The 27580-nt window shown below is 40.9% G+C and overlaps 1 protein-coding gene across 1 annotated transcript in view; it reads right to left on the reverse strand.

The window, feature by feature from the left end:
- The window catches only part of CEP57L1 (centrosomal protein 57 like 1), a 27779-nt gene extending 680 nt beyond the window's left edge, over positions 1-27099 (reverse strand). The window contains exons 1-10 of the mRNA XM_024194292.1: positions 27048-27099; positions 25169-25313; positions 22366-22545; positions 18472-18593; positions 7061-7177; positions 6673-6750; positions 4093-4188; positions 3074-3151; positions 2725-2954; positions 976-1120 (exon numbers count right to left, since the gene is read on the reverse strand). Of these exons, the coding sequence (XP_024050060.1) occupies positions 976-1120; positions 2725-2954; positions 3074-3151; positions 4093-4188; positions 6673-6750; positions 7061-7177; positions 18472-18593; positions 22366-22545; positions 25169-25310 (1188 nt within the window). The 5' untranslated portion in view covers positions 25311-25313; positions 27048-27099. The remainder of the gene's footprint in view (positions 1-975; positions 1121-2724; positions 2955-3073; positions 3152-4092; positions 4189-6672; positions 6751-7060; positions 7178-18471; positions 18594-22365; positions 22546-25168; positions 25314-27047) is intronic.
- Between the last annotated feature and the right edge of the window lie 481 nt (positions 27100-27580).

Genomic DNA, 27580 nt, shown 5'->3' on the forward strand with positions numbered 1-27580 from the left:
ACAACCCCTGTACTCTACCCCCGACGAGAAGAGTAAGTTAAGTTGACGGAAGAATTTCTCCCATCGACCTCCCCACGGTAACTCAACCTAAGGTACATCAACTCCAGCTACATTATTTACGTAGCTGGAGTTGCGTAGCATAGGTTGAGTTACCTAAGGCTATGTCTACTCTTAAAAAACTCTACACAGGCACAGCTGCAGCACTATAGCTGCACTGTTGCAGGGCTTCAGTGTAGACACTTACTACAGCAATGCACCTCCCTGAGAGGCGGTAGCAACGGGTTAAGTCAGCGTAACTACATCTCTCAGGGGTGTGGATTTTTCCATATGCCTGAGAGACGTTGCTATGCAGATATAACTTTTCAATGTAGACCAGTCCCTCATCAGTTATAATATCCTACTTATGGCAATGTTTTCCACTTTAGCTTCATTCCAGATGTTCAGTATCAGCCATTGTATCTAAATAATTACCTAAAGCCTCAGCACCTCACTAAGCTCTTTGTAATAAATATCAATCATGGGGTTGATATTACTATGAATGCTTTTGAATGTCAACCAGTGTGTGTGTGTGTGTGTGTGTGTGTGTGTGTGTGTGTGTGTCTTGATTTGCATGTACCCTGAAACCTACACTGAAGGACACTCCAGTAGACAAAATTAGGGTATTATGAGAAAAACTTCTGGACATATTTTGAAGTGTTCATTATGTAGATTTAAGTCTGAACTATTTCTAAAGATAAAAAAAACCTCTAAAATGCATTCAAGCCATCATTGCTTTCTAAATATAGAGACAGGGATGAGTGTTTGAATCTGACACACGCTTCAAATAAGTTTCTTGTTTGAACCTGTGTGTCTTGGAATCCCAATGGGATTGTACATTCTAAATATAGGCTCTCTCTGGCGACAGCATGAAAAATTATTTTCATTATATTCCAATAATTTGCTCCTAAGTAAACTCTTTAAAAATTATTTCCTTACACTAGCTTGGTGTTTTTTCAACTTAGATATCTGTTCCCCTTTAATTTCCATTTGCTTTACAAGACAATCCAATTCACGTTCTAGGTCTTCACGAACTTCACAGTTTTGAGTTTCTTGTATCTGCTTCAAGAGTTCTTGATGCTCACTGTTAGAGACAAAGATATTAGACAATAGTATTGGTATATTTGAACGACATTTCTCTTACATGTACTTCTGTTACATTGCACAAATTTCAACTCCAGATGGTCTCCTCACTAGAGAAAGAAAGCATGTTAATCACCATGACATACAACTAATACTTTTTATTATATATATATATATATATATATATATATATATATATAAATTAATTACTCATTCATATTTTTTCATTACTTATTTTCCTTCTACTCTGAGCCTGCAGCTAGTATACTCATTTTGTTACATCACAACCATTTATCTCGTAAGACTGAAGAAATAAGCACCCGAGTGTGCTGGTACTGCAGCATCATGCACAATGGGAATTTGGAATGTGAAAAATTAAAGAACCTACTAAAGTAAATAGCAGGCAATACACACACACACACTGTATACTGGCCAATTCCAACCCCTATCTAGGTTGCCTCAGAGTAAGAGTGCTTAACATAATTCAGAAAAACTTGTTTTACAACCACTAATGAAAGTTATAGTGCTTTTGTCAAATTAATCAAGTAAAATTAAGAATTCTACTGGGCAAAATTAACTGCATGGTTTGTTGCTACTGGCAATTACTGTTCCAAACATTTCACTCTACAAACTAATGAGAGAAACTGTAGTTTAGAGCTCCCTAATGCATGGAGTAAAGCTATATATTAATTACAAAGGATAAGAACATTTCCCAGTTAAAAGTTATTGACCAACAAGCTCTTTGTGGCAAAGGGCCATGCCTTCTTTTATATTTTAATATGCCTAGCACAAAGTGAGCACAACTGAAAATGAATAATTATTTCTTCTCTTCATAAATTCCTCCAGCTTAAATTGCTACTCTAAAACAAATATTTTCTCTGATTGGCACACAACTAATAAGGGAGTTATAACTAGGGCTCTGTGAAGAAGAGATTCTGCAAACAGCTTAGATTAATCAATTCCACATGTCCTGAAATGACGACCAACAACTATTTCAGCATGATTTGTAAGATAGGAATTTTAAAATGCAATGTTGATTCAAAACACACATGCTATTTACAAGGATTAGATGGACACCAGCAGAACATCTAGTCTCCAACCCATGCAGTTGTCCTTTCTGGACTAATGGCCCTTTCATTTCAGGCCTCTTGTCAGTCACAATAAAGTCAAAGCTGGCAACACCCCTACAGCAATATGGTTTACTCTTCTAGGTATCTGATAAAAGGTTTCTCCAAAAGGAAACCTACCATTTTGCTGTGTAGCTTTGAGGATAAGGATATCCTTCAGGCCTTATTTTAGATATGATATTAGTGCAGCAGGCTAAGTGCGGTTTAAAAAAAAAAAAAAAAGCCCCAAAAGTACAAAAGAACCTCCACTATCTGCTCATGAGGCTGTTTAAATGCAAGGGCTATAAAAGCTTCCCAATGATAGAAAATCCTATCTGCAAGATCCACCCAAACCCCACTCCCCAAATATTTTTAGATCAAAACATACTCTAGTACAACCTCCAAATAGCCCTCACATGCCTGCAGCTTGCAGCCATTTTTACTGAGAGCATCACAGTCTTTTTATCCTTTGGGAGAGAATACACAGATGCATACTTACAAGCTCATTTGGCCTAGCTCATCTTGTATCGCCAGCAAAAGGTCAGATAGATTTTCAGTGACAGAAGAAGATGTGGAACGAGAGGATATAGATTTGCAAGCAATTGTTCGTCTAGAAATCCTGTGTTCAGCTGCTTCTGGACACCGTGACAAGATACATGGACTACGATGTTTCATCATATGTAAGACACTTTGTACGTTTGCACTAACAGAATGGCTGGAGCTGGCAGACTTGAGAGAGGAGAAAAGGAAACTTCTGTAAGCAGCAATAACGAAGGGAATTAATGGAAGAATGTTCATTTAAAAAGAATGTGGACACACGTTTAAATGAGAATCTAAATCAGGCTTACCTTCCCAGCCACAAAAGGCAGCATCCCAGCCTTTAGGCAAAATTGTGGAGGATGTACTTTCTTCAGAGCAGATTTTTTCTGACAGATAGTAGACAGAAGACATGTTTGCCTAACAGTGCAACCTTAAAATTATTCTTTCAAAATTAGACTTTAAACTCTTTGAAGCAAGAGCTGTTTTTGTTCTGTGTTTGTGCAGTGTCTAGAACAACAAGGTCCTGCTCCACGACTGAGGCTTCTAAGTGCTACCACAATACAAATAATAAAGAAGAGCATAACCCAAGTATTTTGTCAACAAGCCTTCCCCACCCATCCCCAGTGAGAACAAGTCTGAGCTACACTTCAGCAACAAATCATTCCATACAAAAGCAATGCTCCATAATAGCCAGTGAAATATGCAGTCTCGATTCATCTCCTTTAATGGGTATTAAAGTTTTCCTACTTCTCCCAAATACAGAAGAATTTCCAATAAGACTGAGATCTAGTACACAGTTAATCTGACAATTCAGTAGTAGATTACGATTAGAGAAATTTAGCACCACCTATGTGGCATTTAACAGACTCAGTTTTACAAGTCGTGTCATTTTAGCAGACCTGCAGTGCCTGTGGATGAAAAGAATGCAGTGGGTGAAGTTCATCTTGACTTCAGTATGACACTTGCTACAGCATCTCAAAAAAATTCTAGTTCAAGTGGTCTTGAAAGTAAATTCAAAAATCGACTAAGGAACCATAAACACAGGTCAGTGAAATGGCCATGCATAGTTTAAGGTTCTGCTGGAGTGGGCAAGTTTTCTATTTAAAAACTAGGCATTACCACACTAAACATATTTTAGTTATCTAAAGAGAGGGAAAAACAGCATGTTATATTTCCAGAGTAAATGACAGAGTACAGAGAGCCAACAGAACCCCACCCACCACCACTTTTCAAGTAGCATCCCTATCACTCCATGAATGAGATGCTACAAAAATAAGAGGCATGTTAGAGACATTATCACGCTGCAAATGACAAACTTGCATGTTACTTTTGCAGTTTTCTTTTTCCGGCTTTTCTTTTTTGGTTCATTTTGAGATGACACTGAAGACGTTAAAATTCTATTGATCTCAAGTCCAATTTGAAGCTATAGTAATGAGAAAAAAGTATTTAATATCAAAAGTTTTTAAATAGCACAGATTAATCCTCTCTTTCATGTGTCGATGAAGATTCAATTAGATGCATTACTCACTAAAATCTCTGGGAGGCATGAGGATTATAAAAGGGGATATGGAGACGGAATATGATACAGGATGTCATGGTATCAAATATACCTAGCAATCTCCAAGGCAGCGTTGCAATTTCCAAATCCAAGTACAGTAACTGTATCTCTTGGACTACCACAACTAATGCTGCAGTGAGCTGGGGATATGGCCATTTAAAGCAGGAAGAGGTTTGGACAACATAGGAACAGACATATTGGGTCACCAATGGCCCATCTAGACCAGTGTCCTGTCTTCCAACAGTGGCTGGAGCCAGACGCTTCAGAGCAAACAAACAAAATAGGGCAATTGAGTGATCCATCACCTGTCATGCAATATTTAGCATCAGTCCCTTTGTCCAAGCCAGGGTTTTTTCTAGGCATTACTTTACAATTACTGTTGTCTATACAAGATTAGTGTAATAAGGCAGTTAACATTCATCCTTTTAAGGGATGAGGACTCCGTCTTTGCACATATAAACAGACCTGGCTAAAAGATGTGGTAGAACTATCATCAGCTCAAACTACCCCAGCCAGATACTTCACTGAGCGTGAATCAAGAGAAGATTGAAGGGAAGTCATGGCACCTGACCTGTAACAGAGAAGGTTTCCCCACCCCAAAACCAACTCTGATAGATCCTGGATTATGGTAAAAATCTGACTAATAGTCAGCATACTGATCACATTACTGCACCAGAGTCCTTTCTTGCACTGATGGAGTCTCTCTGCAGTGGCACTGAAGACAAATTAATTGCTCTCAGCAAGCTCTGTATTATGTATTTTTTGATAAGGTCAGACATGCACAGCAGGCTCCCTGCTTATGTGGTAGCAAAACTAGTTAAGGGAGAGACCCAGAGGACTGTGTTTTGGGCGTGGCATTCAGCTAAGTTCTGGAGGTGTTGGGGTAATTCTGCAGTTCCTGACTGATGGAAGCCAGTGAGGTTGTGTTGGAACTGCTGCAGGAGGCGACTGCAATGGTGAAAATGGGTAAGGAGCCAGCTTCTCTTATTGTAAAACACTGTCATATATAGAACATGGGAGGTAATTGTCCTGCTCTGTTTAGCACTGGTGAGGCCTCAGCTGAAGTACTGTGTCCAATTCTGAGTACCACACTTTAGGGAAGATGTAGATAAACTGGAGAGTGTGTCTAGAGGAGAGCAACAAAAATGACAAAAAGGTTTAGAAAACCTGACTTATGTGGAGAAGTTAAAAAAAGTGAACATGTTTAATCTTGAGATAAGATGACTGAGATGGGACCTGATAACAGCCTTCAAATCTGTTAAGGGGTGTTATAAAGAGGACAGTGATCATTTGTTATGTGTTGTCCGCTGAAAGTAAGATAAAATGTAATGGGCGTAATCTGGAGCAAGGGAGATATAGGTTAGATATTAGGAAAAACCTTTATAACTATACGGGTAGTTAAGTTCTAGAATAGGCTTTCAAGGGAAGTTGGACAAACACCTGACAGGGATGGTCTAGGTGTACTTGGTCCTATTTCAGCACAGGGGGCTGGACTAGATGACCTCTTGAGGTCTCTTCCAGATCTACATTTCTGTAATTGTTAGGTCCTTGCAACACAAGAGCTGAAGAGTAAGTATTCTTCTACAGTAAATTCCCAAAAGAACTGCCCTCTTTCAAAACGGCTGCTACCTAGTATAGTTCTCAATGAGAGTGAGGCTATGACTGCCCATAGCTAACATGCCCTCTTTTAAAATGGCTACTGTCTCTCAGTGTTCTTAGTGTGAGTAAAATCAAGCTGCACTCAGGGAAGATGATGGCCCTGGCAGCAAAAGCAGTTCTTCACGGAATTCTCTATAGAAGATCATTTATTTTTCAGACTCTGATGAAGAATTTTTTTATTTAATAGTGAAAAAATGAATCTTACAAAGAAAAAGGTCTCTAAAGTGTAGTCAAATGTATAGGATTTCAGTGAGTTTTAACCATATGGAAAGTTGAAAGTGTCTGTGTTATTCCATTAAGATAGTTCAGGACAAAAAGTTTAACCTAGGATGCTAAGTTGCTTAATTAAACTAACTTCTTATAAATTCTCAGAAAATTCATTGTTTATTCAATTTTACTCTAATTTTAAGGAGAATGTGCTGTATTCTTTGTGCATTTAAAAAAAATAAAATAAAAAGGTTGAATCCCTGCTTTAAGTGCAAAACACAACTCAGTCTTACCTATGGAGCTGATGTTATAGAAGAAGCCAAATATACATAAAAATATAAACCTCACTAAGCAAAGCTTATCATTTTGAGTTGTCAATTTGGCGTTACAGAACTTTTCCCAGCAAGTAAACAGGTTATAAAAAGTGTCTTGAATAGCAACAGTATTTCCTCAGCGATAAATCAAGTAATTTGGTTATCCTACCTGAGCAGCTTTGTCTTGTATTAACTTACGCTGATGCTCTTCTTCACGAAGCTTGTCCTCCAATTGTTTGATCTTGTCCTGAAACAGAACATAAGTATGGTTAGTCACATTTAAGGCTGGCCCAGTGAATCAGAATTGGCAAGTACCTTGCAATTTAGTAATTTTGACTATAACAAGATTGAAGGAATCTTGAAAAGCAGGCTTAAATTCCTCAGATTTATAGGAAATGAAGTCTGAGGTAGAAGGCAAAGTGAATGTGGAGATCTTCTACTCCTCTGCTGAGCTACAGTTGATAAATGGTCTGTGTATTTTATAACAATTGGCAACCGTGGCACAAAGAAATTTGAAATGAACTGTAACCACACATGGTCATGTTAGGCTTGCTTACTTCTGCAGTTCTCTGTGTAGTGAGAAGTCTGAAGCACTCTTTTTCTAGGACTTCAAGCTTTTCAAGTTTTGCATGGAGCTCCATATGATTCTGATCTTTTTCCTTTTGAAGCTGAGTCTGGAAAGAATAAGCAAAAGTTGAGTTTGACAGCTGATAAAATAGTTTGACACACCAAGAAATCTCTCACCACAGTGAACTTTGTTTAAATAGTTTACAATTTTAAGTATTAAGTTCAGTGCTATGAAAAATGCCAGACAGACAAAGCAGTGTTCAGTTTCCACCACTGTCAGAAGTTGATAAAGTACATGTAGGAACTGAAGAGAAAACAGTCAAATGAAAAAGAGTCCCAATTCAATTACATTACATAATTGCAAACAACAACTAAAAACTGACAAATTTTGTAAGTGCTTGTATACAAATGCTAGATGTCTCAATATTAAGATGGGTGAACTTGACTGCCTGATAATAAATGAGGATATTGATATAATAGGCATCAGAGAAGATTGGTGGAACAATGATAATCAATGGAACACTAAAATACCAGGGTATATACTTTGTAGGTATATACAGAGTAGGTCATGCTGGTGGGGGAGTGGCACTGTATGTGAAAGAAAGCATAGAGTCAAATATAGTAAAAATCTTAAATGAATCAAACTGTACCATAGAATCTCTATGGAGAGAAACTCCATGCTTGAATAATAAGAGTATACCAGTAGGAATATATTACTGACCATCTGACTAGGATGGTGATTGTGAAATGCTCAGGGAGACTAGGGGCTGGTCTATACTTAGCCGCTAGTTCGGCGGCTGGGGATCGAACTTCCGGGTTCGATTTATCGCGTCTGGTCTGGACGCGATAAATCGAACCAGAAAGTGCTCGCCGTCGACTGCGGTACTCCATCTCAACGAGAGGAGTACCGCGGAGTCGACGGGGGAGCCTGCCTGCCCCGTGTGGACCGCGTCTGAACCGCGGTAAGTTCGAAGTAAGGTATGTCGACTTCAGCTACGTTATTCACGTAGCTGAAGTTGCGTACCTTACTTCGACTTGGGGGGTTAGTGTAGACCAGGCCTAGGAGAGGCTATAAGAATAGAACACTCAATAATAATAGGAGATTTCAACTATCCCCCTATTGACTGGGTACCTTTCACCTCAGGACAGGATGCAGAGATGAAAATTTCTAGACACCATTAATGACTGTTTCTGGTAGCAGCTAGCCCAGGAACCCACCAAGGGGAGAGGAAATTCTTGATTTAGTCCTAAGTGGAGTACAGGATCTTTTCCAAGAGGTGAATATAGTTGAACTGCTCGGTAATAGCGATCATAATATAATTAAATTTAACATCTCTGTGGAAGGGAAAATACCAAAGAAGCCCAACATGGTAGCATTTCATAAAGGGGAACTACACAAAAATGAAGAAGCTAGTTAAACAGAAATTAAAAGATACAGTCACAAGAGTGAAATGCCTGCAAGCTGCATGGAAACTCATTAAAAACACCATAATAAAAGTTCAAATTAAATGTATATCCCAAATTAAAGAACATAGTAAGAGGACCAAAAAATGCCACTGTGGCTAAACAGAGTAAAAGCAGCAGTTAGAGGCAAAAAGGCATCCTTTAAAATTTGGAAGTCAAATCCTACTGAGGAAAATAGAAAGGAGCATAAACTCTGGCAAGGCAAATGTAAAAGTGTAATTAGGCAGGCCAAAAAAGAATTTGAAGAGCAACTAGCAAGAGACTCAAAAACTAACAGCAAATTTTTTTAAAGTACATCAGAAGCCTGCCAAACAATCAACCAGTGGGGCCACTGAACGATCGAGGTGCTAAAGGAGCACTCAGGGAAGACAAGACCATTGAGGAGAAGCTAAATTAATTCTTTGCATCAGTCTTCACTGCCAAGGATGTGAGAGATTTTCTCACTCCTCAGCCATTCTTTTTAGGTGACAAATCTGAGGAACTGACCCAGACTGAGGTGTCGGTAGAGTAGGTTTTGGAATAGATTGCTTAAACAAACAGTAATAAATAACTAGAACCAGATGGTATTCACCCAAAAGTTCTGAACGAACTCAAATATGCTATGTAACCTCTCTTAAATCAGCTGCTGTAACAGATGGCTAGAGGATAGTTAATGTCATGCCAATTTTTAAAAAAGGTTCCAAAGGTGATCCTGGCAATTACAAGCTGGTAAACCTAATTTCAGGACCAGGCAAGTTGGTTGAAACTGTAGTTAAGATAGTCAAGATAGTTAAGACCAAAGCAGACTGTGAAGAACTTCAAAAAGATCTCACAAAACTAAGTGATTGGGCAACAAAATGGCAAAAGAAATTTAATGTGGATAAATGTAAAGTAATGCACATTGGAAAAAATAATCCCAACTATACATACAATATGATGGGGGCTAATTTAGCTACAACTAATCAGGAAAGAGATCTTGGAGTCATCGTGGATAGTTCTCTGAAGATGTCCACACAGTGTGCAGCGGCAGTCAAAAAAGCAAACAGGATGTTAGGAATTGTTCAAAAAGGGATAGAGAATAAGATGGAGAATATCTCATTGCCCTTATATAAATCCATGGTACGCCCACATCTTGAATACTGCGTACAGATGTGGTCTCCTCATCTCAAAAAAGATATATTGGCATTAGAAAAGGTACAGAGAAGGGCAACTAAAATGATTAGGGGTTTGGAACGGGTCCCATATGAGGAGAGATTAAAGACGGTAGGACTTTTCAGCTTGGAAAAGAGGAGACTAAGGGGGGATATGATAGAAGTGTATAAAATCATGAGTGGTGTGGAGAAAGTGAATAAGGAAAAGCTATTTACTCGTTCCCATAATATAAGAACTAGGGGCCACCAAATGAAATTAATGGGCAGCAGGTTTAAAACAAATAAAAGGAAGTTCTTCTTCACACAGCACACAGTCAACCTGTGGAACTCCTTGCCTGAGGAGGTTGTGAAGGCTAGGACTATAACAGGGTTTAAAAGAGAACTAGCTAAATTCATGGAGGTTAAGTCCATTAATGGCTATTAGCCAGGATGGGTAAGGAATGGTGTCCCTAGCCTCTGTTTGTCAGAGGGTGGAGATGGATGGCAGGAGAGAGATCACTTGATCATTACCTGTTAGGTTCACTCCCTCTGGGGCACCTGGCATTGGCCACTGTTGGCAGACAGGATACTGGGCTGGATGGACCTTTGGTCTGACCCAGTATGGCCATTCTTATGTTAGTATAGAACAGAATTATCAGACACATAGATGAACACGATTTGTTGGGGAAGAGTCAACACGGCTTGTGTAAAGGGAAATCATGCCTCATCAATCTATTACAATTCTTTGAGGGGGGTCAACAAACATGTGAACAAAGGTGATCCAGAGCATATAGTATACATGGACTTTCAGAAAGCCATTGATGAGGTCCCTCACCTAAGGCTCTTAAGCAAAATAAGCAGTCATGGGATAAGAGGAAAGTCCTCTCATGGACCAGCAACTGGTTAAAAGATAGGAAACAAAGGGTAGGAATAAATGGCCAGTTTTCAGAATGGAGAGAGGTAAAGAGAGGTGTCACCCAAGGATCTGTACTGGGACCAGTATTATTCAACATATTCATAAGTGATCTGGAAAAGGGGGTAAACAAACAGTGAGGTAGCAAAATTCGCAAATGATACGAAACTACTCAAGATAGTTAAATCCAAAGCAGACTGCGAAGAGTTACAAAGGGATCTTACTAAACCGGGTGACTGAGCAACAAAATGGCAGATGAAATTCAATGTTGATAAATGCAAAGTAATGGACATTGAAAAACAATCCCAACCATACATACAAAATGATGGGATCTAAATTAGCTGTTACCATTCATGAAAGATCTTGGAGTCAGTGTGGATAGTTCTCTGAAAACATCCGCACAGTATACAGAACCACCACCAACTAAACCATGCAGTTGGAAGAGGCAATTGTCTAGGGCACTGGAATATTAGAGGCAGCAAGTACTCAATATCTGTGTGTGCGCATAAACTATGAATTACCTAGGTAAGAACTACTAGAGTCAGCCTGGACCTGGAGGAATAGGGAAATAGTGGTCACATTGTAAAGCGGCCAGAGAATGCGTGAGCAAAGTGCTTGTCAACAAAGGTCTCAATTGGCATGTTCCCTTCTGCCTCCCACCTCCTAAATGTCATAAACTTGTGTAAAGGAACGCTAAACTCTATTACACAGCTCAGCCACTACGTGGCACTGTGTGTAAAAGACCTTATTTACACTAGCCTCAGCCATACCTGGCAGAGCACTAATGGATCTTACAACGAACACAACTGCTGTGTACCTTGCGCAGATGCAAGCTCTGTATCCAGTCCATATCTGATATAGCAGGGGTAGGTAACCTAGGGCACGCGTGCCAAAGGCGGCACGCGAGCTGATTTTCAGTGGCACTCACACTGCCCAGGTCCTGGCCACCCGTCCGGGGGCTCTGCATTTTAATTTAATTTTAAATGAAGCTTCTTAAACATTTTAAAAACCTTATTTACTTTACATACAACAATAGGAGAGGAATTATCAGGGAGGGAGAGGAATTATTTCAGCTCAGTACTAATGTGGACACGAGAACAAATGGATATAAACTGGCCGTCGGGAAGTTTAGGCTTGAAATTAGACGACGGTTTCTAACCGTCAGAGGGGTGAAGTTCTGGAACAGCCTTCCGAGGGAAACAGTGGGGGCGAAAGACCTCTCTGGCTTTAAGATTAAGCTTGATAAGTTTATGGAGGGGATGGTTTGATGGGATAACGTGATTTTAGTCAATAGGTCAATAACATGCCATCGCTGGTAATTAGTATCAATGGTCAATGTCGGTCTGGCTGGAGAATCATGCCCGCATGCTCGGGGTTCTGCTGATCGCCATATTTGGGGTCGGGAAGGAATTTCCCTCCAGGGTAGATTGGCAGAGGCCCTGGAGGTTTTTCGCCTTCCTCCGCAGCATGGGGCAGGGGTCGCTTGCTGGAGGATTCTCTGCGACTTGAAGTCTTTAAATCATGATTTGGGGACTTCAACAGCTGAGTCAAGGGAGAGAATTATTCCAGGAGTGGGTGGGTCAGCTTTTGTGGCCTGCATCATGCGGGAGGTCAGACTAGATGATCATAATGGTCCCTTCTGACCTTAAAGTCTATGAGTCTAATAGTTTAGTTCTGTATTATAGACTTATAGAAAGAGACTTTCTAAAAACGTTAAAATGTATTACTGGCACGCGAAACCTTAAATTAGAGTGAATAAACGAAGACTCGGCACACCACTTCTGAAAGGTTGACGACCCCTGTGATATAGGAACATGCCATGGTGTCAAAAGTAAACTAGGCCAGCAGAGAACAGAAGGAACAAAACAACAAAAGGTTGCAGGATCTCATCAACATACCACTCTTCAGTGCCCCAGAGAACTTCAGCTTTGACAAACCTCCACAATGGACAGACAGTAAGAATTCTGAATTGCAAAAAAGCTCCACTGGGAAACGGGACATATACAGTATCTCTTTATATCCTTTGACTTTACAGAAGACACTCACAAAGATGTCTATGAAAGGGTTCTGGCTATGTTTGATGCACCATTTATACCCCTGAGAAATGTGCTTTTTTTCCAACCAGCAAATTCAAGAACCAGGGGAAAACGTTGAATGTTTTATAAGAGCTCTGCATACATTGGCTGAAAACTGATTTTGGGAATACAAAAAAAACCCACAAAAATATCAGACAGAGGTTATTCGGTTAAGAGATACAAATTTTTCACAGCAGCTACATAGAAGACAGATTTAATCCTAGCCATAGCTATACAGAGAGCAAAGCAGTCTGAACTAGTCAAACAGAACACCAGGTAGGAGCAACTTGAAATCCCTGAAACTAGCTTAGAAACAATAAGACAGACACTTGAATGTTCAAAGTATTACCATAAAGCCCCCAACGCAAGGAGAGAGAACGCCCCCAGACTAAAAGGGACAAATTCCAACCTACATGCACAAGGTGTGGAAAAAGTCATATCCCAAGAGACGATGCATGTCCAGCCAGAGGCACATGGTGTGCTAAATGCATGAAATATGAACATTTTGCAGCTGTTTGTCACACCAAAGGAGTCAGGAAGTTGACTGATATGACAGACAATCAAGAGCCATTGTTTCTGGGATCTAGAACTTGTGGCGACAGAGAACCTGCCTGGAGAGTGAAAGTGAATACTCATGGCAAAACTATTGACTTGAAAACTGACTCAGGAGCAAAGGTCACAATACTTCAGAAGGCACTTACAATCACCTTAAACCTCTCACACAGCTGAAGTGACCTGACACCACTCTGAATAGCCCTGGAGGTATTCTGAACTGCATGGGCCAGTTCACCACAGAGACAACTTTCAGAGACAAAAGCTTTGCATTCAGACTGTATGTGATCAAAGAATCACACACCAACAACCTTCTCAGCTGCAGTGCGGCAGCCATGATGGGCCTAGTGAGTAAGGTGGAAGAACTTGGTGGAATATTTGGTAATATTAGACTTTTGCAAGGAGATCCGGTACAAATAACCTTAAGAGACAATGCTGAACCATACAGTGTACATGAACCTCGCAGGATTCCTGTCCCATTACTTCATAAAGTGGAAACTGAGTTAAAGAGAATGTAAGGGATTGGCACATTGAGAAAATCTCTGATCCAACAGCATGGTATGCCCTAATGATAGCAGTAATAAAGAAAAATGGAAAAATAGGGTCTGCGTGGATCTTAAAAGACTTAATGAAGCAGTTGTGGGAGAAAAATATATCCTCCCCAAAGTGAAAGGAGCTACAGTAACCTCCAAGCTGGATGCCTCGAGCAGACACTGGAAAATTCCTTTAGTCCAAGAAAGTGCACAACTGACTACATTTATCATACCCTTTGGGAGCTTTTGCTTGTGAAGATTATGTTTTGATATTACCAGTACACTTGAAATTTTCCAAAGGAAATGGAAGAACTGTTAACTACAATTCCATATATGGATCTTCAATGGAAGAGTACAACAAAACCCTCAAAGTCCTAAGCCTAGTCAGTGAGCCTGGACTGAAGCTAAACAAGGGGAAAATGTGTTTACCACCTATCCCAAAAATCAAGACAAAGAAAAATGGAATCACTCCTAGTCCTGAGAAAGCAAAAGCAATTCAGACAATGCACCAACTAACATACCAGAACTGAGACATATACTGGGGATGGTAAATTACCTTGGTCGATACCTACAAGACCTTTCTACGGTGACAAAACCACTGAATGAACTATTGAAGTCCAACACACCTTGGCTATCAGGGCCAAATCAAGACATTGCCTCCAAAAAGGTCAAAGAAATTATCTCAGTTGCTCCTGTTCAAGTACTACGATGTGAACAAACCCACAATGGTCAGTGAGAATGCAAGCAGCTATGGCCTAAGTGTATTTTTGAAACAACATGAGTGGAAACCAGTTGTATCTTGCTCTCACACTCTCTCTGAAACAGAAAAACGATATGCACGGATTGAAAAGGAGTGCCTGACAAGTGTATGGGCATGAGTTTTATTAAATAGATATCTGTGTGGATTGAATTTGTTTATGCTAATAGACCATAAACCGCTTGTAACCCTCATCAATGGAAGAGACCTGGATCAAGCACTGCTGAGATGCCAGTGTCTAGTGATAAGGTTAATGAGATTTAACCCAATTGCTAAATATGTTCCTGGAAAAAAATCTGGTAGTAGCAGACACTCTGTCACAGAGCCCAGCATCGCACTCAACTATCCATGAGCTGGAAGATAATGTAAAGGCATATGTGAAAGCTGTGGATGCATACAGACCAGTGTCAGATCACACTACATCAGTTACAACAAGCAACCTCAACAGACATGCAACTTCAGCAAATTCTAAGTTACTTTAGGGTCACCTGAACCAAGTATCCAAAGAACACACACTAAGGAAGTGACAAGAGACTACTTTGTGGTGCATGGACTATTAAGTCATGAGTAAAGGCCATTTCATATTAATTCCAAATAAAAGAAGAGGAGAAATCTTAATGTCCTTCATGGGTGAAGTTTAACGATTAATTAAATGCCATGAATGTACCAACCAGTCAGCTTGGTGGCCAGGCATCAGCAAGGATGTGAAAAATAGTTATTTTATGTGAACACTGCAGATCTAAAAGACCAACACAATACAAAGAACCTTTAGTAACATCACCCCTATCAGAGAGGCCTTGGAAGAGACAAGCAGCAGATTTATGCAAATTCAGAGGACAACTGGTCACTATGGTCTATTGTGATGCTATAGGATTAAAATATGACTATGTAGATCATTGTTGCTACCACTGTTATACAAATGCAACAAATCTTGTGCAGAGTATGACATGTAAGGTGTCAATGGAAAAGTTATGGTTTGCTGAATATGATTATCCTATTTGTATGCATGTATCATTTTCATATTTGAAGTTATGAAAATTGACTGTATACCAGTATTTCAAATGAATTTGCTCCTGTTAACACCCACAAAGTAGTTTACATCCAGTCTAGCCAGCACATTGTGAATGGACTATTCAAGTTGTTGGCCCATGGAAGAAGTTTATCCCCACCTGATGGACCTTCCTGTGGACATTTCAGCCAGAAGATGGGTAATGGCCCCTGCTATGACTCATTGAAGCATGCAAGGGCATGTAACCAGCTCATGTGACACTGGACTCCATCTTGTGCCTGTACTTTTCCACTGGCTGTACTGAAAGCAGACCCTCCACATGGGAGAAACTGCAAAATGCCCTGGAAATCTCTCTATTTTGCCCCTTTCCTGCTCTGATCTCTGGAATATGGACTTCTACCAATGGGAGAAATCTAATCAAGGGACTGAGGACCTTCCAATCTTTTGGAAGCAACCAGAGACTTGACTTAAGTCAGCAGTTTATGCCATCACTGCTTCCAACCTGATCCAAGAACTTTGTAATTATTGCATGCATTTGATTCCTTTAACCCAGTGGTTCCAAAACTTGTTCCGCTGCTTGTGCGGGGAAAGCCTGGAGCAGCGAATCGCGGCCACTGGGAGCCGCGATTGGCCGAACCTGCAGACGCGGCAGATACACAAACCGGCCCGGCCCGCCAGGGGCTTTCCCTGGACAAGCGGCGGAACAAGTTTGGGAACCACTGCTTTGACCAATTTTAACTCTCACCTTTCTTTTTTCTTATAAGCCAACCTTTAAATATTAGATACTAAAGGATTGGCAACAGCGTGATTATTGGGTAAGATCTAAGTTATATATTGATCTGGGTATGTGGATGGTAGTTTGGGATCAGAACCACCCTTTGGTTGATGAAACTGGTTTTAAATAACCACTCACCATTAAGTCTAGTGTCTGGGAATTGAAACAGAGACTGGAATACCGAAGGAGGCTGCAGTTCTGATTTCTTGTTAGCCAGTGTGGTGAGACAGAAGTTTACTTTTGTTGCTGGTTTGGTATAACTTATGGAAGAATAACCACCAGTTCTGGGGTATTTCTGCCCTATTTCTCAGCAGTTTGTCCTGAATTCGGTATCTCAGTTGTGACCCACTGAAGCACAGGTATATTCCCAGGTATATAGAAATAACGTACTTGAAAGATATAACATGTTGCAGTATTATCACTTTTGCTCACATTGGTATTCCAGAACAACTTGTGATGGACAATGGACCACAATTCCCTGCAACAGAATTTAAGTAATTCTGAACGAAATATGATTTTGAGCATATTACTAGCAGCCCACATTACTCGTAAATGAATGGAGAAGCTGAGAGAGGTATACAGACAGCCAAGAAATTCTTGCTCTTCTGAGTTACAGATCAACACCAATAGCAGCTACTGGATACAGTCCAGCACAACTGCTGATGGAAAAACAACTCAGAACTACTGTTCCAAGTTTGGGAAAGAATCTCTCCCCAAAGTGGCTAGTTATGAAAAGAACAGTCAAACTGGATACAATGGCAAGAACCTAGGAACACTTTTACAACAGACATAATTCAGTTAGAGAGCTGCCAGCTCTAGCCTCTACATAAATCCATGGTACGCCCACATCTTGAATACTACATGCAGATGTGGTCGCCCCATCTCAAAAAAGATGTATTGGAATTGGAAAAGATTCAGAAAAGGGCACCAAAAATGATTAGGGGTATGGAATGGCTTCCATATGAAGAGAGACTAATAAGACAGGGACTTTTCAGCTTGGAAAAGAGACGACTAAGGGGGAATATGATAGAGGTCTATAAAATCATGACTGGTGTGGAGAAAGTAAATAAGGAAAAGCTATTTACTCGTTCCCATAATATAAGAACTAGGGGCCACCAAATGAAATTAATAGGCAGCAGGTTTAAAACAAACAAAAAAGGAAGTATTTTTTCACACAACGCAGTCAACCTGTGGAACTCCTTGACAGAGGATGTTGTGAAGGCCAAGACTATAACAGGGTTAAAAAAAGAACTAGATAAGTTCATGGAGGATAGGTCCATCAATGGCTATTAGCCAGGATGGGCAGGGATGGTGTCCCTAGCCTCTGTTTGCCAGAAGCTGGGAATGGGCAACAGGGGATGGATCACTTGACGATTACCTGTTCTGTTTATTCTCTCTGGGGCACCTGGGAATTGGCCAATGTCTGAAGACAGGATACTGGGCTAGATGGACCGTTGATCTGACCCAGTAAGGCTGTTCTTATGTTCTTATAGAGAAAAAGGATGGACAACTCCAGCTGTCAAAGAAAAAGGATTCAGCACCCAGATCATATGTGAGCAAGACTGCCGGCAGAGAGTTCAACAGAAACCATTGACATCTACAGTTTGCTCCTCAGAAGGAACAGATAGCAGGTGCAGAACAAGATGACGACGACAAGGATTCTAGACCAACCAAAACCAGTCATTGCAACTAATGGACAGCCAGATGACCAAGTTGTTACAAGTTTGGGTTGTGTAATTAGAAAACCAGAATGATTCAGAGACACTTAACAGACCAATATATACTGAAATTCAAAGACAGTGTGATAGTGTAAATATAAAACTTACAGGGGGAGATATAATGGAACGCTAAACTGTATTATACAGTTCAGCCACTAGGTGGCACTGTGTATAAAATACCTTATTTTAACAAACTTCAGCCATACCTGCCAGAGCATTAAAGGGTCTTATAATGAACACATCTGGTGTGTATCTTGGCTACAGAGCTTTCTCTGGGCAAGCCACACCTGTCGCACGAACATGACAGCTTATTAGGAACTCCACCAACACCAGCAACCATTTTGTGTAATTATCGTCTGACAGCTATTCAGAGAATCACTTTTGGTCATTATCAATCTGAGCAGAACTGGGGAGATGTGATAGGTAGGAAGTACAATCTTACCATTTCTACAATTTCATGCTCTTATTGTTTAATTTATGATACTAAATACTTCACCTGTTGCTCTAGAACCATATTCTTTTCTAGCTCTGCATTGAAAACCATTTTCCTCATGTAATCCAGCTGTTTCTCCAGTAGGGAGCAGTGGGACTGTGCTGCACTTAACTGCACACTAACATCTGTGGAGAGAGACAGACAAACACAGTGTAGAACAGTAGTTTTGAGTAACATTTAGCCTGTCCCTCACCCTATGGTCTTGGAGATTTAGAAGTTTTTGGGTTGGTATTTTTGTTTAAATATAAAAAAAAAAAAAACGGTACTTGGGCTGGGCTGGATTAACGGAGTATTTTAACATGTGAAAGACTCGGGCTGTGTTTCCAGGCCCAGATGCTGATCTGTGTTACTACTGATTTCACAGGAATTACTCACCATTTACACCAGTATAAACCTAATCAAATCTGGCTCCCTCCTGCCCCCTCCATACCTTTCGTCAGATTTGGAGTGCCAGATAGATAGCACTGAGTTCTGACCTGTAGTGATGTTCTGGTTCTTTTAGGAGTGCCACCAATGGACATCTCATCCAGCCAACCTCAGCAAGCAAAGACCGATTGAGGGCCTGCTCCCTGTCTTGAGGGCCTGAAGCCCTCATGGTCTCATATGAAATAGCTATACTTCTCACAGAAAGAGCTACTTGATAGGTTTTATTACATACAGTACCTAAAGCCAGTTTATTTAGCACCAAGCTGAAAAGTCACTCGATTGACCAGACCAGACCAGGAGGATGAGGTAGACGAGGCTTTCTTCGGACAACTAACAGAAGTTTCCAGATCACAGGCCCTGGTTCTCATGGGGGACTTCAATCACCCTGACATCTGCTGGGAGAGCAATACAGCAGTGCATAGACAATCCAGAAAGTTTTTAAGAGAGTGTTGGAGACAACTTCCTGATGCAAGTGCTGGAGGAACTAACTTAGAGGGCATACTCCTCTTGACCTGCTGCTCACAAACAGGGAAAAATTGGTAGGGGAAGTAGAAGTGGGTGGCAGCCTGGGCAGCAGTGACCAGGAGATGGTCGAGTTCAGGATCCTGACAAACGGAAGAAAGGAGAGCTGCAGAATACAGACCCTGGACTTCAGAAAAGCAGACTAACTCCCTTAGGGAAGTGATGGGCAGGATCCCCTGGGAGGCTAATATGAGGGGGAAAGGAGTACAGGAGAACTGGCTGTATTTTAAAGAAGCCTTATTGAGGGCGCAGGAACAAACCATCCTGATGTGCAGAAAGAATAGAAAATATGGCAGGCGACCAGCTTGGCTTCACAGAGAAATCTTTGGTGAGCTTAAACACAAAAAGGAAACTTACAAGAAGTGGAAACTTGGACAGATGATTAGGGAGGAGTATAAAAATATTGCTCGAGCATGCAGGGGTGTAATCAGGAAGGCCAAAGCACAATTGGAATTGCAGCTAGCAAGGGATGTGAAGGGTAACAAGAAGGGTTTCTACTGGCATGTTAGCCACAAGAAGGTGGTCAGGGAAACTGTGGGACCCTTACTGAATGGGGGAGGCAATCTAGTGACAGATGATGTGGAAAAAGCTGAAGTACTCAATGCTTTTTTTGCCTCGGTCTTCACAGACAAGGTCAGCTCCCAGACTGCTGCACTGGGCAGCCCAGTATGGGGAGGAGATGAGCAGCCCTCAGTGATGAAAGAATAGGTTAAGGACTATTTAGAAAAGCTGGACATGCACGAGTCCATGGGGCCAGATGCAATACATCCAAGGGTGCTGAGGGAGTTGGCTGATGTGATTGCAGAGCCATTGGCCATCATCTTTGAAAACTCGTGGATATCGGGAGTGATCCTGGACAATTGGAAAAAGGCAAATATAGTGCCCATGTTCAAAAAAAAAGGGAAGGAGAATCTGGGGAACTACAGACCGGGGTCAGCCTCACCTCCGTCCCTGAAAAAAAATCATGGAGCAGGTCCTCAAGGAATCCATTTTGAAGCACTTGGAGGAGAGGAAGGTGATCAGGAACATCAATATGGATTCACCAAGGGCAAGTCATGCCTGACCAACCTGATTGCCTTTTATGATGAGATAGCTGGCTCTGTGGATATGGGGAAAGCGGTGGATGTGATATACTTCGACTTTAGCAAACCTTTTAATACGGTTTCCCACAGTATTCTTGCCAGCAAAGTTAAAAACGTATGGATTGGATGAATGGACTACAAGGTGGATAGAAAGCTGGCTAGATCGTCAGGTTCAACAGGTAGTGATCAATGGCTTGATGTCTATCTGGCAGCCAGTATCAAGTGAAGTGCTACAGGGGTCAGTGCTGGGGCCAGATTTGTTCAACATCTTCATTAATGATCTGGATGATGGGATGGATTGCACCCTCAGCAAGTTCGCAGATGACACTAAGCTGGGGGGAGAGGTAGATATGCTGGAGGGTAGGGATAGGATCCAGAGAGACCTAGACAAATTGATGAGGTTCAACAAGGACAAGTGCAGAATCCTGCACTTAGGACAGAAGAATCCCATGCACTGCTACAGGCTGGAGACCGACTGGCTAAGCAGCTGTTCTGCAGAAAAGGACCTGGGGATTACAGTGGATGAGAAGCTGGATATGACTCAACAGTGTGCCCTTGTTGCCAAGAAGGCTAACAGCACATTGGGCTGCATTAGTAGGAGCATTGCCAGCAAATCAAGGGAAGTGATTATTCCCCTCTATTCGGCACTGGTGAGGCCACACCTGGAGTAGTGTGTCCAGTTTTGGTCCCCCCACTACAGAAAGGATGTGGACACATTGGAGAGAGTCCAGCGGAGGGCAACGAAAATGATTAAGGGGCTGGGGCACATGACTTATGAGGAGAGGCTGAAAGAACTGGGGTTTAGTCTAAAGAGAAGAGAAGAGTGAGGGGGGATTTGATAGCAGCCTTCAACTACCTGAAGGGGGTTCCAAAGAGAATGGAGCTGAGCTGTTCTCAGTGGTGGCAGATGACAGAACAAGGAGCAATGGTCTCAAGTTGCACTGGGGGAGGTCTAGGTTGGATATTAGGAAACACTATTTCACTAGGAGGGTGGTGAAGCACTGGAATGGGTTATCTAGGGAGGTGGTGGAATCTCCATCCTTAGAGGTTTTTAAGGCCTGTCTTGATAAAGCCCTTGCTGGGATTATTTAGTTGGGGTTGGTCCTGCTTTGAGCAGGGGTTGGACTAGATGACCACCTGAGGTCTCTTCCAACCCTAATCTTCTATAATTGGTAAGGCAATATTTGGTTAATTTTTTTTATAAAAAATTAACAAATTATGATGATTGGATAGGACTATATTCAATAGCAGCTCGTCAAAACAAACGAGTACTCCTTCAGTTGAGAGAACTAACAGCTGTATTAACTATTTCTATTATTAATACAGTGACAGGTTTGTCACAGAGGTAAAGATGTCATGAATACCATGACTTTTCTTTGAGTCCAGTTTCACAGACTGTAGAGCTACGGGGTGGGGGTGGGGGGGGGGAAAAGCAGCCCACCTGGGTCATGGCCAGACCACTTATGCTTCTACAGCCCAATTTGGGACAGGCAATCCAGCCACGCCAGGGCCAGGAAGGACGGGGTAGGGTCATCACAGGGGGTGGCCCCTGCCTGCAGTCTATAGCAGGGAACTGGGCTAGCCCTGTGGGACAGGAGCCATTGCTGTGAGGTGAGTGCAGGGTGGATTCACTCTGCAACACTCCCACCCCCAAGGCCTCTTTCCTCTCAGGGTCAGGACCTAACTCCCCCCCCGCACGTAAATCCCTCCCCTACATTTTAAATGACACACCTATAACATTACACACCACTTCCTCCTAAAGCCATGACTTTTACTAAATTTATTGCGACTGCTCCAGGATTTTTGATTAAAAAAAAAAAAAAGTATGACATGTCTGCAACTCTAATTATCACCATTGGAGAGAGACCTTTTTTCTGTTGTATCAATTCCTCATGTGCTAGATCTTTCGCATTTGTTTCATGCTGCAAGGTCTTTTTATACTGGGCAGCCTCAATGGAAAGGCAGCTCAGGTTATCTTCAGCCTGCGACCTCTCCAACTCTAGACGACGGATCTTTTCTTGAAGAGTTTTGAGGGCTGACATCAGAGCTGGTGAACAATTACAAGTTAAGTCTTTATAGTGGATTTTAAAAAAATGTTTTACTGCATTGCAATATAGTGTTAGCCATTAAAAAAATTGTATTGATTCCCAAAAAACAAACAGAAATGTTTAAAAAAACAATAAGGGTTATGAAATGACAGTGTACTTTTTACATAACAACCTTAACTGATATTTGAAACAATTGTTTTGCTTCCCCAAGTGGTGTATGTGTTTTTTAAAGCCATATACTCCATTTTCCTTTTTAAATGGAGTAGAAAAGACCATTTTTTAAAAAAAGAAAAGAAAGAGTACATGGGATAAATAACTCACCAAATTATTAGAAGAGCCACAGCACCCACTGGAAAAGTTAACAGTGGGTCCTACGGAGACCCAGCACATTCAATGTACACCTGATAAAACAAATGCATTTTGCATGTAGCTAAGTGAGTGTGTGCTGTGTATACATGCATGGCCATCTTCACTCCAAATGCTAGTAAGGAGTGCCAGCAAGTTATAGCAAATTAAATATCAGACTAAAGACTAGAACCCAGGTCTCTAAGTTAAACAGCCAATGCCTAACTTGCAATGCCTCCTGGAGAAGAGTGAGTAATACTTTTTAATTTCTAGATTTCAGAGAACTTTGCAGAAAGGGGTAAGCATTGTTTGCCCAGTTTTACAACTAGCCTAAATACAGAGATTTGCATCAGAAGCAGAGTGATCTACTGGATACAACATAGGTTTGCTATTGAGATTAGAAATTAAGTGTTGTTTCTGGCTCAGTAGTATTTTCTGTGTAACTTCTGCACTTTATTTATGCTCTGCTCTTCAGTTACCCCAATCTCAAAACCTGCACATTCCTTCTAGGTCGAAGGGGCATTTTCATAGGGATGGCAGGAAAGAGGAGGAGTATGTTTTAACAGATCCTAGATTTTTCTCTCACTTCTGAAAGGCAGTTTGAGTGACAACAGATATTCTCTATTGCCCTTTTTTCTCTCCCCAATATCTGCTTTATTGACAGAGAACTGCTTCTACTGTTAAACAATAGCTTAACATTCAAGAAATTGCCATTCTTGCCCTTGAAAAAAAGCTTCTTGGATGAGTCAACCTCAACATCTATTTAGGATTCACTTATTGTGGCATCATGTGATTGTTTTGGACAGATCGAAGGGAAAGTTAGACACTTTGGAAAAATGTCAAGGAATTTTTACATTTCAAAAAAGTATTTGTTCCCTAACGTAATGTGTGGTTAAAACTGTGCTTTCAAATGTTTATGATGAAGCATCACCACAGCTACAGCTTTTACTATGAAGATGCTATTGCCTCTCCATAGTCACACACCTACAGTGAAAGGGCCAGATTCTGACACAAACTAAGCACTCGGTGACATTCCAATAGCACACACAAGCCTAAAGGTTTCCCATACACAGAGGATTCTCTTGGTGAGGGGGAAATAATGTCCCCCTCCTCCCCGCCAGCTACCCCCATTTTCCTCAGAGCACAGTGGTTGGCTGGATCATGTTGCAGTGACCCCCAGCTGGCACAATGGCCCCTAATCAGAGCCGGCTCCAGGCACCAGCGAAGGAAGCAGGTGCTTGGGGTGGCCAATGGAAAGGGGCAGCACGTCCGGGTCTTCGGCGGCAATTCAGTGGCGGGTCCCTCAGTCCCTCTTCCTCTTTGAGCTGCCGCCGAAGAGGAAGAGAGGGAGTGAAGGAACCGCTGCTGAAGAATGAAGCGGTGTGATTGAGCTGCTGCCGAAGTGCCGCCGATTGGCTTTATCCCCCCGCCGCTTCGCTGCTTGGGGCGGCAAAAAAGCTGGAGCCAGCCCTGTCCCTAATGTACAGGGGCCTTAAACTTGGAGCAATACTGTCCCCAAGATCAGGGACTGGAAGGCAGAAATGTGGTAAAAAGCCACCTTAGATCTTCCCCTAGGTGTACGAGGCACTGTTCCAGTGTACCTGAAGCCTAAGCCCCGGAACTGTAGTCTCATAGTTTAAAAAAAAGGAACACCACACACTCACTCTCAAGTAGCAGAAGCTTGTGTAAGAACTCTATTAGGAGTCAACTACACAAGGAGCCTTAGGTTCTTCCTATGATTAAGCCACACTAGAAAGAAACATGTTCACATACATATATAGTACCCAACATTGCTCCCACCAAAATTACTAGCAAATAATTCACATTAACAGCAATGGGAACAAGACTGGGTTCAAAACTATCCATAACCAAAGTAGTTTATAACTTTGGTTCTTTACGATGCATTTTCTTCTCAAGTTTTCCAGGGGTCATCTTATACAGAAAGTTTAAAGCTAGCAGGAAGCAAACAATGTCACACAAAAATCAAAAGTTTCAAATCAAAGTAATGCTAAAAAAAAAGTGATGAACTTCAAACTCTACAGCAGCATTTTCCTTTGCCTTCAGAGGACATCTCCAATTTTCAAGCAAAACAGATTTCACAGCCAAAGTTAGGAGAGGTGGCAACCAGCTTCTATGATACATCCCCAAGTCTGGATACTACTCACTCTCCACACAAGCCTCCAGTCCAATGATCTGAATGACTAACAGTCAGAAGTAGAACAGACAAGGCAATTTGTTTAACTCTGTTAAACGAACACTTATTTTTTGTGGCTTTACCTTGGTTGTTTGGGGCAGGAAGCATGTCACCAGTGGTAGCTGTTACCTTCTTTGACTTGCTCTGACCAAAGGTAGGAACAAACATTCTATCTGGAGGCTGCAGAAAGCTTCCTATGAAACTTTGCTTTGATTCAGAACCCATGGTCTGTAGAAGGAAAGATGTACATAATGCCATTATTTCCTAAATGGACTATTATTATAACACTGACAACTAGTTCAAGACAGGGTATTGGACAAAAGTTTGTATCAAATTAAATCAATTGGGTTGGAAAGAACACTGAGCAAGTGAGCTGGTCCTTCCCTCTACATTCTGTCAAGAATACTGTAGTTTAAATAGCTCCCAACAAATGCCTTACAAAAAAAAATCACCAATGAGAGAAATGCTACAGATTCCCTTGGCATCTTGTTTTATTACCAAAAACATTCTTAAATGTTTCCTTCTTGCTTTCTAAACACATTTATTCTGTTTTTTAAACTTTTTGACTGGGGAATAATGGACCCCTTTCCTAACATCCTCATATATTTACAGGACAGTTATGTCTTATTTTTAATGTAGAATGAGCATGCCCTTTTCCCCACGTATACTTTACCCCACCCCCAACCTCTGAATGCACCAATGTAGGTGTTTTTTAAACAAACATGTGGTGTTCAAAATTTAATACAGCTGAAACCTAATAATGGCCAAGCAAAAAAGAACCTTTCTTTTCTTGATTTAAATATGCTGTATTCCCATTAATACAACCTAGTAAAGAGTCCCCCCTTCCACATTCCTCATTTTCTCAGAAGCAGATTTTCAAGGGCATGTTTACTCTGCCTAAAATAAGACAGTTTAACTGTATTTGAGATACAGACAATGAAGTTTGGACTAGGTGATTTAGTAAAGTTGACCCTCAGAGCTCAGCCAAAAATGTTTATTCCAGGATAACTAACTCAAGTTCCAGTCAGATATTTATATTAGAAATTAAATATTCAAGCATTGAATATTAGTTATGTATTCCACCCAAATGGAGGAAAAAATGTGACAATAAGAACATGAAAGAAATGCATTTCTTAAGTGTTTTTCAGACGTGTTGGATTATTGATCATGTCTAAACAATATTTTGCTTACTGCATTAAGTTACTTCTAATTTGACCTTAATGATGCTCAAGACAAATTAGAAACAAGTTTTAAGACTATATTTGTCAGTTGTTTCATGGTTTCTTAACCCGACCATTTCTTATGGTGCTTTATTTAAATATATCTGTTGGGTATAGATAGGCCTAACATCAAAACTCTCAGTCGGAACTTTGCAGCTCAAGTTCACCTCTATTCAGTCTTACTGAAATAGAGTTTTAATGATGAATTCATAAAACTGCCCTGCTACTATAACTATGGATTGTTTGGAGAGTCTGTAGACAATCCTTGTAACATAACAGTTACTACCATCCATTCTGGACTCCATGTTATCTCAAAGTCAGCCCAAATGCTTAAGCCCCTTTTTTATTCACATTCCTTATTATTTTTCTTTACTATTATTCACAAATTAAGTTGTGAATTTCCAAGGCCTTATACAGAATTTCTTATTTCAAATTCAACCTCTTTGGTTTTAACTTGGGTCCCAGGAACTTGGTTCTGTGCTGTATTTCAAAAGTTATAATAGCCACAGAAGATGACAACTTTTATCACAACACATCAGACACATGCAAGATTCCTTTAACAAACCTAAATAATTAAACTCAAAAAGAGTGAATACAATACCAAATTAGGCAAATGTTAATCATACCATCACAGCTCAGTGAAAGACAACTCTCATTACAGAAAAGACACTTACTTGAAGGCCCAGTAATACAGTAAAACTGTGGTATCATACAGCAGATTAAAATACTGCAGCAGACTCACCTTTTCTTCCCAAAGTCGCAGAAAGAGGGTATTTGCTGTACCTCTTCCAGCATAAACTCCAATGTCTACTCAGCACAGCGTCAATGTGGTTTCGGTTTAGACAAAATAATTTACACCACTCATTTGGTGAAGTCACAAAAGAAACCATCTAACAGGAAGAAGCAGCAACCCACAACAAGAACAAACTGCAGCATTTATCTAATTAAAGTTAGATCCCAGAAGAGAGTCAATTTGAAAAAATATTCAAAACAAAAGTTTTTCCAGAAAAAGCGGTCATAGTGTTGATGTTTCAGAGGGCATTTAAAACAGAAAAAGAGCCAACATCCTGGTATGCAGCATCTTCAAGCTACTCATGAAATTGGAGATTCTCGGTCAGATACCTTCCTCATGTTCTAAATTGCTATTAAATAGATGCTATCAAGCTCAGAAATCTGCTGGGCAGTACATACCTGATTTCAAGACACTCTTACAGCTAACCCTTCAGATGAACTAGAGTTCAGAGGTTTCCCTAAGACCTGGGACACAGCCAAACT

Source organism: Terrapene carolina, unplaced genomic scaffold, assembly GCF_002925995.2.
Source record: "Terrapene carolina triunguis isolate 2854851 unplaced genomic scaffold, T_m_triunguis-2.0 Scaffold42, whole genome shotgun sequence".
Taxonomy (NCBI): Eukaryota; Metazoa; Chordata; order Testudines; family Emydidae; genus Terrapene; species Terrapene triunguis.